The sequence below is a fragment of the Anas acuta genome, chromosome 2 (genome assembly GCF_963932015.1).
Source record: "Anas acuta chromosome 2, bAnaAcu1.1, whole genome shotgun sequence".
Lineage (NCBI taxonomy): Eukaryota > Metazoa > Chordata > Aves > Anseriformes > Anatidae > Anas > Anas acuta.
In genome coordinates, this window is record NC_088980.1 from 141940344 (window position 1) to 141955439 (window position 15096).

Here is a 15096-nt window from a genome sequence, read left to right on the forward strand (position 1 = left end):
GGTCGATGAACAGCCTCGCAGAAAGGGATCTGGGTGTTCTAGTCAATAGAAAGTTGAAGTCAACAACGTGCCCGGGCAGCCAAAAGGGCCAACCATATCCTGGGATGCATCAAGCACAGCATTGCTAGCTGGTTGAGGGAAATGATTGTCCTGCTTTGCTCTGCAGTGGTATGGCCTCACATCAAGTACTGTGTGCAGTTTTGGGCATGACTACAAAAGGGATGTGAAATTATTGGAGAGTGTCCAGAGATGGGCTACAAAGATGATGAAAGGTCTAGAGGGAAAGACATATGAGGAGAAGCTGAGGTCACTTGTTTTGCCCAGCCTAGAGAGGAGGAGACTGAGGGATGACCTCACTGTAGTCTACAGCTTCCTCATGATGGGGAGGAACAGTTGCCGATCTCTTCTCACTGGTGACCTCAAATTGGACCTGAGGGAATAGCATGAAGCTGCAACAGGGGAGGTCCAGGCTGGATGTTAGTAAAAGGTTCTTCACCCAGAGGGTGGTAGGGCACTGGAACAGGTTCTCTAGGGAAGTGGTCACAGAACAAACACTTTTAATCTAACTAAACATAGGTGTGTTGATATTCCGTGAAAACTAACAAAATTACAGTCCTTATTAAGCACACAGTAGGGAGAAGTAAACTATTTTTAATGGTATTTTTCACTGCACTTTTTTATCATTTTCCAATGATTTTGTATATATTTTTATATGTATAGGAAGATTTAAAATTAATTTAGAAATCTGAATACCTAAAAATTACACTTTTTGATTTTCTCTATTAATATAACTATTAATATATATTAATATCTCTATTAATATAACTGAGCAAAAGAATGTAGATTACTTATATAATAACTTCTGCAGAAAATTAATTATTTTATTATGATACAATACCTTGAAAAATCTTCCCTCCAAATTTGTTCATATGGAAATTATTGTAACACAAACACCAAATACTAGCAGGGCATTTCATTCTAATTCAAACATATAAAAATATCAGATCACAGAATCATTGTTTTCAAAGAGGTTTGCCTAAATTTGAATTTACATTACTTCTAACATGAAGTAACATGTTTTCTGAGATCACAGTACGTGCTTTCCAATTCTGGTTTATTCTACTTGAATTACAGGATGACTCTTGCTTCAAAATACATTATTTTAGAGAATGTTAGCTAACAGATCTGAGAATCAGGTCTTTCTTTAAACTTTCCTAATGCATACCCCATCCAAGGATCTTAGAATCCTAACTGCATTTGCCTAGATAAACGATTTCCCATCTAAACATGGCCGTACACACTTTCTAGATACTTTAAGCTTCAAGATGAAGTAGTTTCCCAAAAACATGTTCTAGTCTATGTTATAACAGCTTTCCTCTCATAAATTATGGAATCATTTCACCCTCCTCTGATGGATAATATCCTATTTTCCAGTCTTTGACATGCTATCTGCTTTGAAAATTCTTGTTTTGTAAAACTCTTATTTCTGTGGTGGCATAGTTCTTCATTTACCTAAATAAATGGTTTGAAGTTGTTTTATAACTCTGAAAAAGGCACCTTTGCAAAGATGCCTTTGAGGTTGGAAGAGGTCTGAAGATATCACTCAAATCTAGCTTGATACCACAAGGTACAGAGTTCATTTTTGCTGAAACACATACTAAAATTTATTAGTCTATGCAGGGTCTGGCTTGTAAAGGAAGAACCCTGTTGTTGCTGTTTGTTTTTTCTTTTCTTGTACATGAGGATTTTAGTGCTGCAATAGTAATTTCAGTTTCAGTTCAGTGGACAAAGACAAAAACTGCAAAAGACTGAGCTTTAGAGATTAGCTTGTCTTAGACAACCAACACAAATACATCTTTGATTAAAATAGTTAAAGAAGATTGATACTAAAATGAATAAAAATTAAATTTAAGGGAATTAGAATAGTTTTCTTACTTTGTTTGAAAAGGAATGGTGACTAGCACAATCTCTTGTGCTGATGAAGTTTGGGGAGCACTTGCGATTTGCAGAGACATAGATGGGTAAATGGAAGTTTTGATAGCAGATAATAGTTCTATAAATTAAAAAACAAACAAAAAAACAAAAAAAAAAAACAAAAAAAAAAAGCTTCTCTGTATAAGAATCAGGATGAAGCTCTTTGTGAAAGAACAGGTTAAAGAAGAGCTGAAGTAAAAACTGGAGAAATTTGTAAAAGTGCAAAAAAAGAGAAGGATAAGGATATAAGTCAATATAATGTAAAGTCCCTTGCAAGCTAAGGCTGAAAAAATATATGGTACTAATGAGTAAAAAGAGCCACAAATCAGATTAAGAGCTGGAGAAAATTTCAAAATTATGATATAGAAAATGATCTTATTACTAATGTTAAGAATTGTACTCAGCTACACCAGGTTCTATATAGTTTAGGTGGGTTAAAAACTGGCTGACTGGCTGATCTCAGAGGGTGGTGATTGGCGGTGCAGAGTCCGGCTGGATACCTGTGACTAGCGGTGTTCCCCAGCGGTTGGTGCTGGGTCCAGTCTTGTTCAACATCTTCATCGACGACCTTGATGAGGGAATAGTGTCTGCCCTCAGCAAGTACGCCGATGACACAAAGCTGGGAGGAGTGGCTACACACCAGAGGGCTGTGCTGCCATTCAGTGAGACCTGGACAGGCTAGAGGGATGGGTAGGAAGAAACCAAATAATAAGAGGTTTAATAAGAGGTCTTGCATCTGGGAAGGAACAACCACATGTATCAGTACAGGCTGGGGTATGACTTGCTGGAGAGGAGCTCTGAGGAGAAGAACCTGTGGGTCCTAGTGGATGACAGGTTGACCATGAGCCAGCAGTGTACCCTTGTGGCCAAGAGGGCCAATGGGATCCTGGTGTGCATTAAATGGAGTGTGGCCAGCAGGTCAAGGGAGGTGAACCTCCCCTTCTACTCTGCCCTGGTCAGGCCTCACCTGGAGTACTGTATCCAATTCTGGGCTCCCCGGTACAAAAAAGACAGGGATCTCCTGGAAAGAGTCCAGTGGAGGGCCACAAAGATGATACGGGGCCTTGAGCATCTTCCTTATGAGGAAAGGCTGAGAGACCTGGGTCTTTTCAGTCTGGAGAAAAGAAGACTGAGAGGGGATCTCATCAATGTGTATAAACACTTGAGGTGTGGGGGACAGAGGGATTTGGCCGACCTTTTTTATATACACAATATATATATACTAAGAGGTTTAAATGTAATTATAAATTATATTCAGAAATTATGAACACAGATCAACGATACTGCACCAAACTTTGTTGATCTAGTCCAGTATTGCTGACACTGACAGGGATGATAAGTGAAGTGCATGCTTAGAGAAAAAGACACATATTTAGTTCATCTTCTGATCACTACCATATGAGCTTCTGTTGGTATATTAGTCACAAAAGGAAGTTCATGTACTATGTGGATCCTTTAACAAATTGGTGAGGAAACCCTGTGATGTTGGAATATAATGTGGAAATGGCAGAAGTACTCAATGCCTTTTCTGAAGCACTGTCACAATTTGGAAAGAGGAGACACATACAATGATGGGGAATGTCAGGTAAAAGAAGATGGATATATTCAAAAACATAGGACCAGATAGTATTCAACACAGGATGCTTAAAAAACTGGTTGATGCTATGCAAGGCTGGCATCATCTATGCAAGCTCATGGTGATGAAGACAAATTCTTGTTGGCTGCAAAAAGGCTAACACCACGTGAATTTTTAACAAAGGCAAGGAGAAGCTAGGAACTTCATCTCAATCCCTGGAAAGTGTGTATTTTCTAGGAAAGCAGGCCATCAGGAGCAGTTACACAGAATTACCAAAGGTGAATCATACTTGATCAACTTGATTGTCTTCTATGGCAAAATGACTACATATGACTATGTAGTCATTTGACTACATAAATGACTATGGCTACATAGACCAGAGAAAAGTGATAGATGTAATAGTGCTCAGCCACAGCAAGGCTTTTAACACTAACTCTTACAGCATTATCTTTTGGAAGCTGAGGAAGTCTGCACTGAATAGATACTCTGAAAATTGGCCTAGCAGCTCTGCTCCAAGGATAGGACTCAATGGCTTCATATTCAGTTGGCCACCATTACTGGCCACCTACATACTCAAACTACATACTCAATTACATCAGACAAAGTGGTGGCAGCAGATCAAGTGAAATTATTACTTAGCTGGTGAGACAGCCTCTGAAATATTAAGCCCAGTATCTGGTCTTCAATTTCAGACAGGTTATTGATAAAAACTCCAAAGGTGTCAAAGGAGTTAACTGTAGGCCTAGAGCACCTACAGTGAAACGTTGAGGGAACTTGGCTTAATTAGTCTGAAAAAGACTAAGCTACCTGCTAATAGCAGACCATAATTACTTCAAGAACATTTACAAAGATGATGAAGCCAAACTTCTTTTAATGTAGCAGTGAATAGTCAGTTTTGGAGATTCAGGTGCTACATTACAGGAAACCAGGAAAGCAGGTCAGAACTGGAACAGTTTACCCAGACTGCTGTGAAATCTCCGTTCTTGGGAGTTTTTAGGACTGGTTAAACAAAGCCACGGATGATCTGATTTAGTGTTGGCATTAGTCCTACTTTAGGCAGGAGGTTGGAGTAGATGCCCTCTCAAGGACAAATACAATCAATATTACACTCAAGCTGTTCAATTTAGTTTGAACCCTTATAAACCCTTGGCATCTATGAGATACTGTTCCTAGCTTAAAAGATGCGTCCTTGTCCCGTGTCTCTCAGCAACTTCATCTGCAAATTTATATTTATAGAAGAACAAAAGAAGATTGACATTAAAAATAATAATAATTTTCATTAGGAAAAAGTATAGCAAAATACTATAGCATACTATAGCAAAATACTATAGCATACTATAAAAATATAGCAAAATAGTATAGCAAAAAAAGTTTTGCACATAGAAAAATAAAAAAAATAAAAAAATAGAAAGCTATATGAATTTGAAAAAAAAAACAACACACACTTCCATTTCATATCTATTTTTTGAAGAATCTTTAGAGAAGGCAAAGTAAATGCAGTAAGGAAAAGCCTAAATTGAAGGTATAGAATCTGTAAAGGAAGGATGTGAAAGAGAAGCTTTAAAATTTTGAACTTCATATGAAGTTCCCATTGAATGTTATTATTGGCAAAGCTGGCATTTGTGTAGAAAAAACAACTAATTTTAGATTATTTTTCCATTATTTGTTATATTCTTTATTATTGAACAAAAAACAATTATGTGAGGATTCAAAAGCTCAGCTGTAGCGAGAAATGATATATATTCTGGGTTTTGAATTTAGATTTTTCATGTAAATTTTGTTTGGTTTTATTAGCTGGGTGATTTATAACAGACATTGTAGAATATGTTGGTGAGCAAGGTTTAATGAAGACCAAATGTCTTTGCAAAGTCAGATCTTATTCAGCAGAAGATCTTATTCAGCTGTATCTTGGCAGAAACCCTACTATCCTGAGTGTGTGGCTGCTTACAAGCCTCTAAGGTGCTCTACCTGGTAAGAGCAGCCTGTTTGTATTTTGACTTACAAAATTCACTAAGAAGAAACTAAGTGGACACTGACAAGAACTGTCTTGAATATATACTACATATACTTCCTTCTATCAATAGAATCTGTATTTTTAAGACCACACTAGCACCTTAGTGGCTAAGAGCATTCACACTGGGCTGTTGTGATCCACATTTGATTTGAATCTCATCTTTAAGAACTTAATTGGACTATACTACAGAGTTAGAAGGTAGGTTCATTGATTCATTTCATGAAGCCAGAACTTTGGGATGTTACAGAGGTACGTTTGCTTCATAATAAAATACCTGCCCAACTACAATTCACTTTGGCTATGTGACTTCCACTAGAAACAGAGAGAAAAAACAAAAAAGCATCCCAAATTAAAACAAACAACCCCCCCCCAAATTAAAAACAAACAAACAAACAAACAAAAATAAGATTAAGTGAAATTTATTACATCTTAATGTATTACATCTTTTTTTAGATTTGATTTGATTCTAAAATTTTAGAATCAAATTAATTGATTCTAAAATTTTACCCATGGAAAAAATGTTTATTTTACTGAATGACAGGTATCATAAAACCAGTGACTGGAAATTCTAGCAGAATGAACACTTCTACATTTACATTTCTAAATAAGTTTTTTTGAAGTTTTCTTTTTGAGGCAAAATATATTTTTTTTTCAGTACAGGAAATGCTGGTAGCTATTAGCAAGTCTCATTGTCCTTTTTTTTTTTTTTTTTTTTTAAAAAATCTTTAAAGTCCTGTAGATGCTCAAAGAGCCATCTAGTATCAGAGACAAAGTTTTAAATTTAATTCTTTTAAAGCTTTACTAAAATATAGCCATGGGGATTTTCACGTTTGAAGAAAAAAAAAATAGAAACAGTGAACATGGAATGTTAGGTCCCAAAGGACGTCATGAAATGCTGCAGTTTGTCTTACAGCCTGCGTTATATATTTTCTAAGTCTGTAAGAACATGTGAATGTGCTGAGAAGGCAAACAGTGTTTTTAATCAGAACAGGCGTGAAATTGCACTAAAATCCTTCCAAATCTATACCTTCACATTTGAAGAAAACTAAAGAGAAGTGAGATATGTGACATTCACTAGTCCCGTTCTTTACAAGTACAAATTTCACCATTCACATTCATAAGACGTTTAACAAGCCTTAGACAGGAAATAACTTTATTTCTCTCTTACATGTAAGATCATAGAATCATGGAATCATTAAGGTTGGAAAAGACCTCCAAGATTATTTGGTCTGATCATCACCCTACCACCAGTATCAACCAATATATCTTTTATTCTGTTGTTAGATAGTTTGAATGCCTTCTCCTTTCACTTTTCTTATAAATTCATTTGAAACAGGAAAATTTGACAGTCACATCAACACAGTGTGTAGTGGGAACAAAAAAAAAAAAAAAAAAAAGTTTAATTATCTCCTAACAGTTGGCCCTAAAAAGAAAAATGAGGGCAACATGATCACCATCACCTCTGAGGTACACAAAAAGTACTTCACAAAAGTTTAACTAGAATTTCATTCAGGTAGGTCTTTAAGTGGACATTTGCAAAATAGGAAAAGACTTTCAGATTCTTTGTCAAAGACTTTCTCTACCAAGACATATCTCTGATGTTAAAATATGAAATACTGACCAAAGTAATGATTCTAGAAAGCATGACTGTTAAGAAATATAGTTCATTTGTTTTTATTTCTTTTAAAATACTGAGAAATCATTTTTTGTCAGGTAATGTCAGAAATGACATTTCATGTAAAATTACTTATAAAGCTTTCTCTGATGCGTGCTGAGCTTTTTCTGTTCTCAAAACTAGAGAACAAGAGAGACCATAATAACTGACTGCCAGCTAGCACATTCACTTGGGTTGTCATTGTCAATTCTATATTCAGCTTGATTGCAGGGAGAAAAGTAAAAACAAAACAGATTAAAAAAAAAAAAAAAGTACAAGTTACATAAAAGAATGAAGTAACACAAATTTTTTAAATTTTTGGTCATCTACCAGATTCCTCTAATACTCACTATCTTCAAGCATTAGGAACTGTCCTGTATACTATATGGAAAATACATCTTTAGAACAAAACTGAATGTAATAAAACCAATTCATTTTAAAATTATAAATCTCCTTTCTCCTTATTTCTTTCTTTTCTCTTTCCCCACTTAGCTGTTTGAGATTTATAAAAATTATAGAAAAATCACATTAATATACAACTCAAAGCAAGAACATAGCCCAAGATCTTCTCTTAATACAGTACAAAATTTGACTATTATTAAGTATAAAATATGTATGTTTAATCCTTTTTAGTGTATGATGAGACCAAAACCTTGCCACATAAACCCACTACGATGTTCAACATTCAAATTAAAACAAAGAAAACAATTTGGAAACTTAGATAGCTAAGAGATTAAAATTAATTCAAAACATAAAACAGATCACTGGCAGCGTATGATTCTTTGGAGCCCTTTTAGAAATGTTCTATAAAGCCAGCTAGGAATGAAATTTAAAGCATTTGATAGAAACAAAATACAATTCTATGACATAGTTCTGTTTTTTATTTTTATAGCGCTATTACTCACTATTGATTTGGCATGCAACAAAGAGCTAGCATTAAAAGTCTGTATTAAAAATGCTACACCATTCTGAGGACTACTATGGAAGTTTAATACACCTGCATGTATCAAACATTTGGGGTCATGAAAAATATACTGCAGAAAATACAATATTGTCCATTAGATCCTAATAAAGATTTTATATAATAACATCTGAAACATCTGCAAGTTTTTATTGTGGTTCTGTGTGTCTGTGTGTTGCATTCTTTTTTTTTTTTTTTTAACATCCTCTCATGTCCTTCACAAAGACCTTCAGTTACATGTGTATGTCAGTATTTGTACAACACAGTATTTACATGAGAAAATTATTTTAAATTACCTTCAATAGTTTTTTTCCCAGATCATCCGAGATGATACGCAGTATCACTTGTACACTTACGTACAGTACATTATGTATTTTATGTTCTTTGCATACGAAGAAAAGTTTATATTGCACCATGTAATGTCATATAGAATTCCATTTCAGTTTTTACTGAGAAGTTTAATTTTCAAAGAACAGCTCAACAACAAAAATGAATTTTCCAAGACATTTTCAGCAAGTTAAGTATTAGAAAAATGATACAATGGTAGGTTTTATATTTTACCTGAAGTCTGAGCCTATCCGTTTTCCATTCTCAGGTTCTCCAGGATCTGGACACAAATTGGATGCCTGTTTAATACCTCCCTCATTTACTGTAAAACAAAACAGAACAAACAAACAAACAAACAAAATAATACTGTTTTTAGGAAATGCATATTTAAGCAATTAACAAACATGAAAAAGTATATCTATACCTTTTATCATTTAAAACAGATTTTCTACAGAATATGAGCATCTACATAATATCTAGTTTCAGTACATAACATTTCTCTCTATCTCAAGCAAAGCATGTATTTCTGTATGTTTAAAAATAATAATGAGTTTTCTATAAGTTGTACTACTCAGCTATTTTGTTTGCTTGTAATACTACTGAACCCATATGTAAATATTACTGCTATTCCTTTACAAACATTCACATATAAAAGAGTGTTCATCAAGGCTGTAACATTTTACTCTGAACATAGTTTAATAAATGTCATCTCCACTGAGAGCTGACCTTTTCTCCTTGAACTTGAATGGGTAGGCTCATCCTGACAGAATCATCCTTAATTAAAAATGCAGATACCCCCAGAATGCCAGTTTGATTTGCATACATTTATCTTACAATAAACTAAAAAAGATCTTCAGAGAGAAACTTCCTGTGAATCTTTCAATATGTTTTTCCAGAAATTTGTATGTAACCCCCATTATATTGCTCCCTCTTCGTTTGTTTTTGCTTTGTGTTTTGCTTTTGTTTGTTTGTTTGTTTTGGTTTTGGTTTAATGCATCATGCACTTTCCCATAATTTCTATAGATTTGTAAAGTATATATTGCAAAAATAATTTTCAGGCCAAAATAATTACATTCTTCAAAAAGTAGCATAGATTAGTCTGTTTTTATTTGGTAAAATCATGACCCAATAGAAGAATATTCTTTTCAGCAATTCAAGTTGACAAGAAACCAAGGGATTTATACTAAGAGATTGCTTGTTGGATTCATCTCTCTTTCTAGAGAATTACCCCAATGGATTCGCAATATGAGTTTATTAATATTAATTTATTAATATTAGTATCATAACTTTCCTTATAAGAAAAAGTTTGCATAACTAGGCTCATCACATTTCATATTGTAAAAAATGTAGTTTCTAACTATACTTCTAAAGGCTGTGCATTAAACCTAAGCTTTTCATGATGGCCAGTAACATTCAGAAATATATGGGGACCTTCCCTTCCCTGAAATTTGTTGTCTTACACATACACAAATGGAAGAATTGGCTCAATACCTCAGAGGAAGGCAAAGGCCAAATAAAAATGTTGTAGAGGATTGAAAGGAAAATGTGTCAAGTTAGCACTCTTCTCTAGTCAAAAACTGCCAAGCTCAGTCCTTGTCAACTGGGATCACAGACCTCTGCCCCAGCAGAGTTCTACCAAATTGGTTTTAATAGCAAATAAATGCAACCCCTGTTCATCTGCATCACTATGTTAGGGGACTTCGGATTAGCAGGGCTCTTCCTCAGAGCCATATTACTTTCCATCGTTTCTCCCCCAGTACTGTAGATAAAAGCATGGACATAAAAACAAGTTCCCATTACTGTTGGAATGCGTGTATTTCTAACAACTGTATATTGTATTATATAAAAATTATATGTAATCTAATGATTCCTTAAATTGCATTCCACAAAGCCATCTATGAGGAACTTGCTAGGCAACTATTTTGAATTAATTATCTTAGAAATGTCCATTCATTTAAACAGTTTCAAAGCCTGAGAAATTCAGAAACATCACAACCAGCCTGTTAAATATAGACAGAACCTTAAAACTTGAGGAAGATGGAATTCACTGAGCAATTTTCCACAATGTAGGAAGGTAGAAGAATTATGTCTGACAACAAATAGGGAAAAAGATACCTTCTTGGTTTTGTGACTGTCCGTTAACTATCCTAACATTAAACATATGTTAAATATATAGCTAGAAACGTTCTCATGATGTTGGATAATAATAATAAATATTTTATTATTTTTTAATAACTGTTTTGGGACTATATCATAGCATAGAGATTTATTTATTTTTTTACTATAAACAAAGTAAAATTACCATATTAAACAACTATTTATGTTTATCAGTATTCAAGTTCTAATATTTAAAGTAGTTTTATTTTTATACAATACATTTTCCTCTCTTAGGTAACACAGTAAATATAAATATTTAAAAAAAATAATCTATTGGATTTTACAGCACGAGAATTATTATAGTCTACAATTTCTACCAAAAATGGCAACTTGAGAAACCATACTGTTTTCTGACATCTTTAATATAAAGACTTATTCTTTAAAATACTCAATGAAATTGATTTAAAAAATATAACTTTTATATTTATTCATATTCTTAAAAACCTGAAGCGTTATTTAAAGAAAATCAATAAAATACTTACAGTAAAAAAAAATAAAAAATAAAACAACATATATGACAGTAGCAATCCAGAAGAAGGTTCTATGTAGAAGTCATAAAAATGATTTCTCCATCACATTTGGTCCCAAATCAGTAATGCATTTAAGGCAAATCTATTCTGATTTCTGTTCAGTACTTTACAAAAAATATGTACAACTTGAATTTTGAAAGTTTGTATTCAAGTTAATGTTTCCAGACATAATGCTTGATTTTTCAGTCTACTGGAATCCACTTCTCAAATAGCTCCCCAAGACTACCTCTTTATCTACCTGTCTATATATCTACCTACCTGTCTATGTACTTACACTCCAGATATTCATGTGAGTGTTAGCAGTGATAGGTTTTCCTTTCATTTAAAGTTAAAGGCAGTTAAAGGCAGAAAAGCATTCGTTCATGGTCTGATCATGAAACTGAGAGAAAGAAATCTCAGAGTTCTAATTTAGATTGATCTTTTTTATGTTTTTAATGCAAAATGAAATTGATGCATACTTATTTCAAAATATATTATTATATCAGAAGCTACCATTCTGGCTTCAATATGTGCCAATCAACTATGCTGATGTCATGCTTTTGTTCTTACAGGGTAAACCTGATAACAATAAGCATTTCAACTAAGCATGTGCATAAATGTTTGCAGGATTAGGGACTATCTTTTAAAAATAATTTCTATATGAAGATAATTACATGGTATGTTAGATAACCGGTACATTGAAAAATAGGAAAAGACATACACATGAGAAATGTTAGATGATTTCTAAAGACTTTTATAATACAAAGCCTATTGTAAAATAGGTATTCAATTATGCATATCTTAGTTCCACTAACAGCTGAATGACCATCATCCTTTTTTTTAAAGACCCTACCTGTCACTGTAATGCAAATAGAGATCCAGCTGAGGTCACACTGGGAATTTTATCTAAATCAAAAGCTAAATACATAGGCTTTTCATGAAGTGCTTTCTCTTCAATTTCACCAACTATGGTGACTAGCTAACCAAATGATAGACTACAATATAAAATCTAGGTTATCTTTTTATGACCAGATTATGATTCACTAAAGGTACAAATCAACAAGGTTTTCACCTATGCTTGTTATTGATTCATGTAGGTAATCTAATCTGTGTAACAAATAAGCCAGGATATAGAAGTTTTCAGTTCTACATAGACTATCATAACATTAAATGATATACAGTTTATTTAAAATATTTATAAATAACTTTAATAATTAATTTCATTACAATGACTTTTAAATATCACAAATGTCTGGTACTTTACTATAAATACTCAATCCTTATTAATGCTTATATAATGGAATAGTTAATGCTTTGCATAAAACAAATGTAAAGAGAAACAATCTGTTTTATCAGCCATTTTACTACTTTCTAATTTGTAACTATGAAAGCACAAATGGACTCTATCAAGAAGAGACCTTAATGATATAAACACTATTTATTTTGCTGTTATTTCTTGTTGTGTAATCACTCTACTTTGCAGTCACACGATATATATATATCAAAGGAACACTTGTTCTTAAGTATCTCAATACATTAGTTTTAAATAAAACAGAAATGTCTTTCAGAACTGTTTAGATGATGCAGTTTACAGAAAAGTTGAATGTGGCAATAAGCTACATTATAAAGCTGAACAGAAGTATATTTTGCTTTGTTTTTCTAACTTAATAAAAGATCTTGCTCTGCTTGAAGACAGCTTTATATATATATATATATATATATATATATATATATATATATATATATATAAAGTCTGACAGTTTAAAATCCAAAACTGAAAAATACTTTAAAAATATGCCAGTGTGCCCCTACTAAATTTTGGACTCTGAATCAATCACGAACACCCTGGGGGAAAAAAATAAATAAATAAAAAAAAATTTAAATGTGCCCAGCGTAAGGAGCCTCAAAAGTAAGTCCTTCCACTCCTGTGAAGAGTAATGATATGTAGTATAAGCAGACATATGCTAATATGCTAAAGCATTTAGTCCATCCTTTAACTCATTACTTCATTTAAAACATGGTTCTAGTCCAAAAAGGAGTTCTATAAAAATGGCATCTTCTTTTGAAAAAAAAAATATATCCTCTTTCAGGTAATTGTATATAAAATCGTAGCTGTTTAATTTATGTCAAAAATGTTTTTGCTACTCCTTATGAGTTAATCAGGACTCAGTCCTATAAGATGCTGAGCACTTTCTGTTTCTACTTTCTTTAATTACAATTGAAGCACTAAGCATCTAAGCATCTCCAAATTTTTTAAACTTACAGGTAGTTAATCAGTTCAAAATGTCAAAGTTAATGAAGAAAAAGAGATTTCAGGAAGTGAACTCAAGGGTGTTGCTTGAAAAAGATATTTGCTTGTATGTTTGTAAATGAGGATGGGCTTTGGCTTGCATAGCCTTTTCCTATTAGTACAAGCTTTCAATTAAAATAACATATCTCCTGATCCCAGCTAAGATTTCAGCTGACAACTGGGAGGCTGAATATTTATTTCTTTATAAACACTTTAATTTTAATGTGAAATTCCTGAGAAAATAACATAATTCCACAACACCAGATTTATAGAAAGTCTGCCTTTAGAGTAGAACCATATTTAAAATTTCACCATGCAGACTGGAGAAACAGATTTAAGTTAGTTATACTTTTAGAAATACATAAACAATTTCAAAAACACACGAACACAGCACAAAGTTCACTCTTGCACTAGAAAAAAGTAACAAAAAAGGAGTACACTCACAGATAGAAAACTTGTTGCTGTTGTCTTTCCCTGGAAACAATTTAAATCCTCTAGATTTAAAATCTATGGCCTTTTTCACTAGTTAAAAAACAAACAAACAAACAAAAACACATATCAGGCAATACAGTCTAAAATATTTCACTTCATTTGATAAATTTAATCATGAAACTATATACAAATTAGAGTACCAGCTACCTAGCAAGCTCATATTTTGTACCTATTGTGGAAAACAATTTACTAAAACAAGTTGAAGACCAATTTGTGTGCCTAACAAAGGACAGAAGTAAAATCTGTAACTAATTATTTCTCCTGCATAACTGAAAATAAAATGAAGGCCAAAAGTATTTATTTCCATGCACTATTATCAATGTAAAACATTGTCACATATTTATGGAACCTGGGAAATAAATAATAATAATAAAAAAGTTAGGTATGTTGCTTGAAAACTGTTGACTCTTATGTGGTGTTTCTACTGTATACAGAAACACTAGTACTTATCTCCTTGACATCAAAAATAAAATAAAATAAATACTATAAAGAGTACTTGCCAAAAGAAGTCAGCAACCTTTAAAAATAAAGAAACTCTGAAATTTTTGAAATAGCTGAATTTGGGGGGAAATTTTATTTTATTTTTTTTTCTTTCCAGTAACTGAGTATTTAAGAGGAAACAGTGTCATCCACAACATCTTATTGAAAGCACACTAGAATCAAAATATTTTCCCAAATCTAAATTCCATCAGTGTGCAAGCAATAGAGGATTTATACTACTTTCTGCATATATTCTGAAAAGGTTTAGTTAGCAGTAGAAATAACATATTTTTATCAACATATTTGCCTGTTACTTCACAGTTGAAAAATTATATTAAAAATCAGTATTACATTTCGTTAAAAAAATAGACAAAGAAACACTGTTACAGCTCACAAAAAAAATCCTTCTAAAAGTAGCATACATTCTCAAGATCTACAGACACTCATATCCACCCCATGTTGAAGTGTCTCCACTAGTTCTTTTCAAATCTACCTTAGCTATGTCCCTAGCTTTAGTACCAAAAAATTTTTTTTATTCAGGATATATACAGATTTTATTTTCCTTTTTAAATTATTTTTCACATAAAAACATAAACCTTTCATTAATAGGAAAAAAAAAATTCACATTATTTAACCAAACATACAAGACTAAGGTACTTTTT

The 15096-nt window shown here is 32.8% G+C and overlaps 1 protein-coding gene across 1 annotated transcript in view; it reads right to left on the reverse strand.

Annotated features, from left to right (window-relative positions):
• CSMD3 (CUB and Sushi multiple domains 3) overlaps window positions 1–15096 on the reverse strand; it is a 668812-nt gene that overhangs the window by 404317 nt on the left and 249399 nt on the right. Inside the window, 2 exon segments of the mRNA XM_068672527.1 lie at window positions 8741–8828; window positions 13907–13984. Of these exon segments, the coding sequence (XP_068528628.1) occupies window positions 8741–8828; window positions 13907–13984 (166 nt within the window).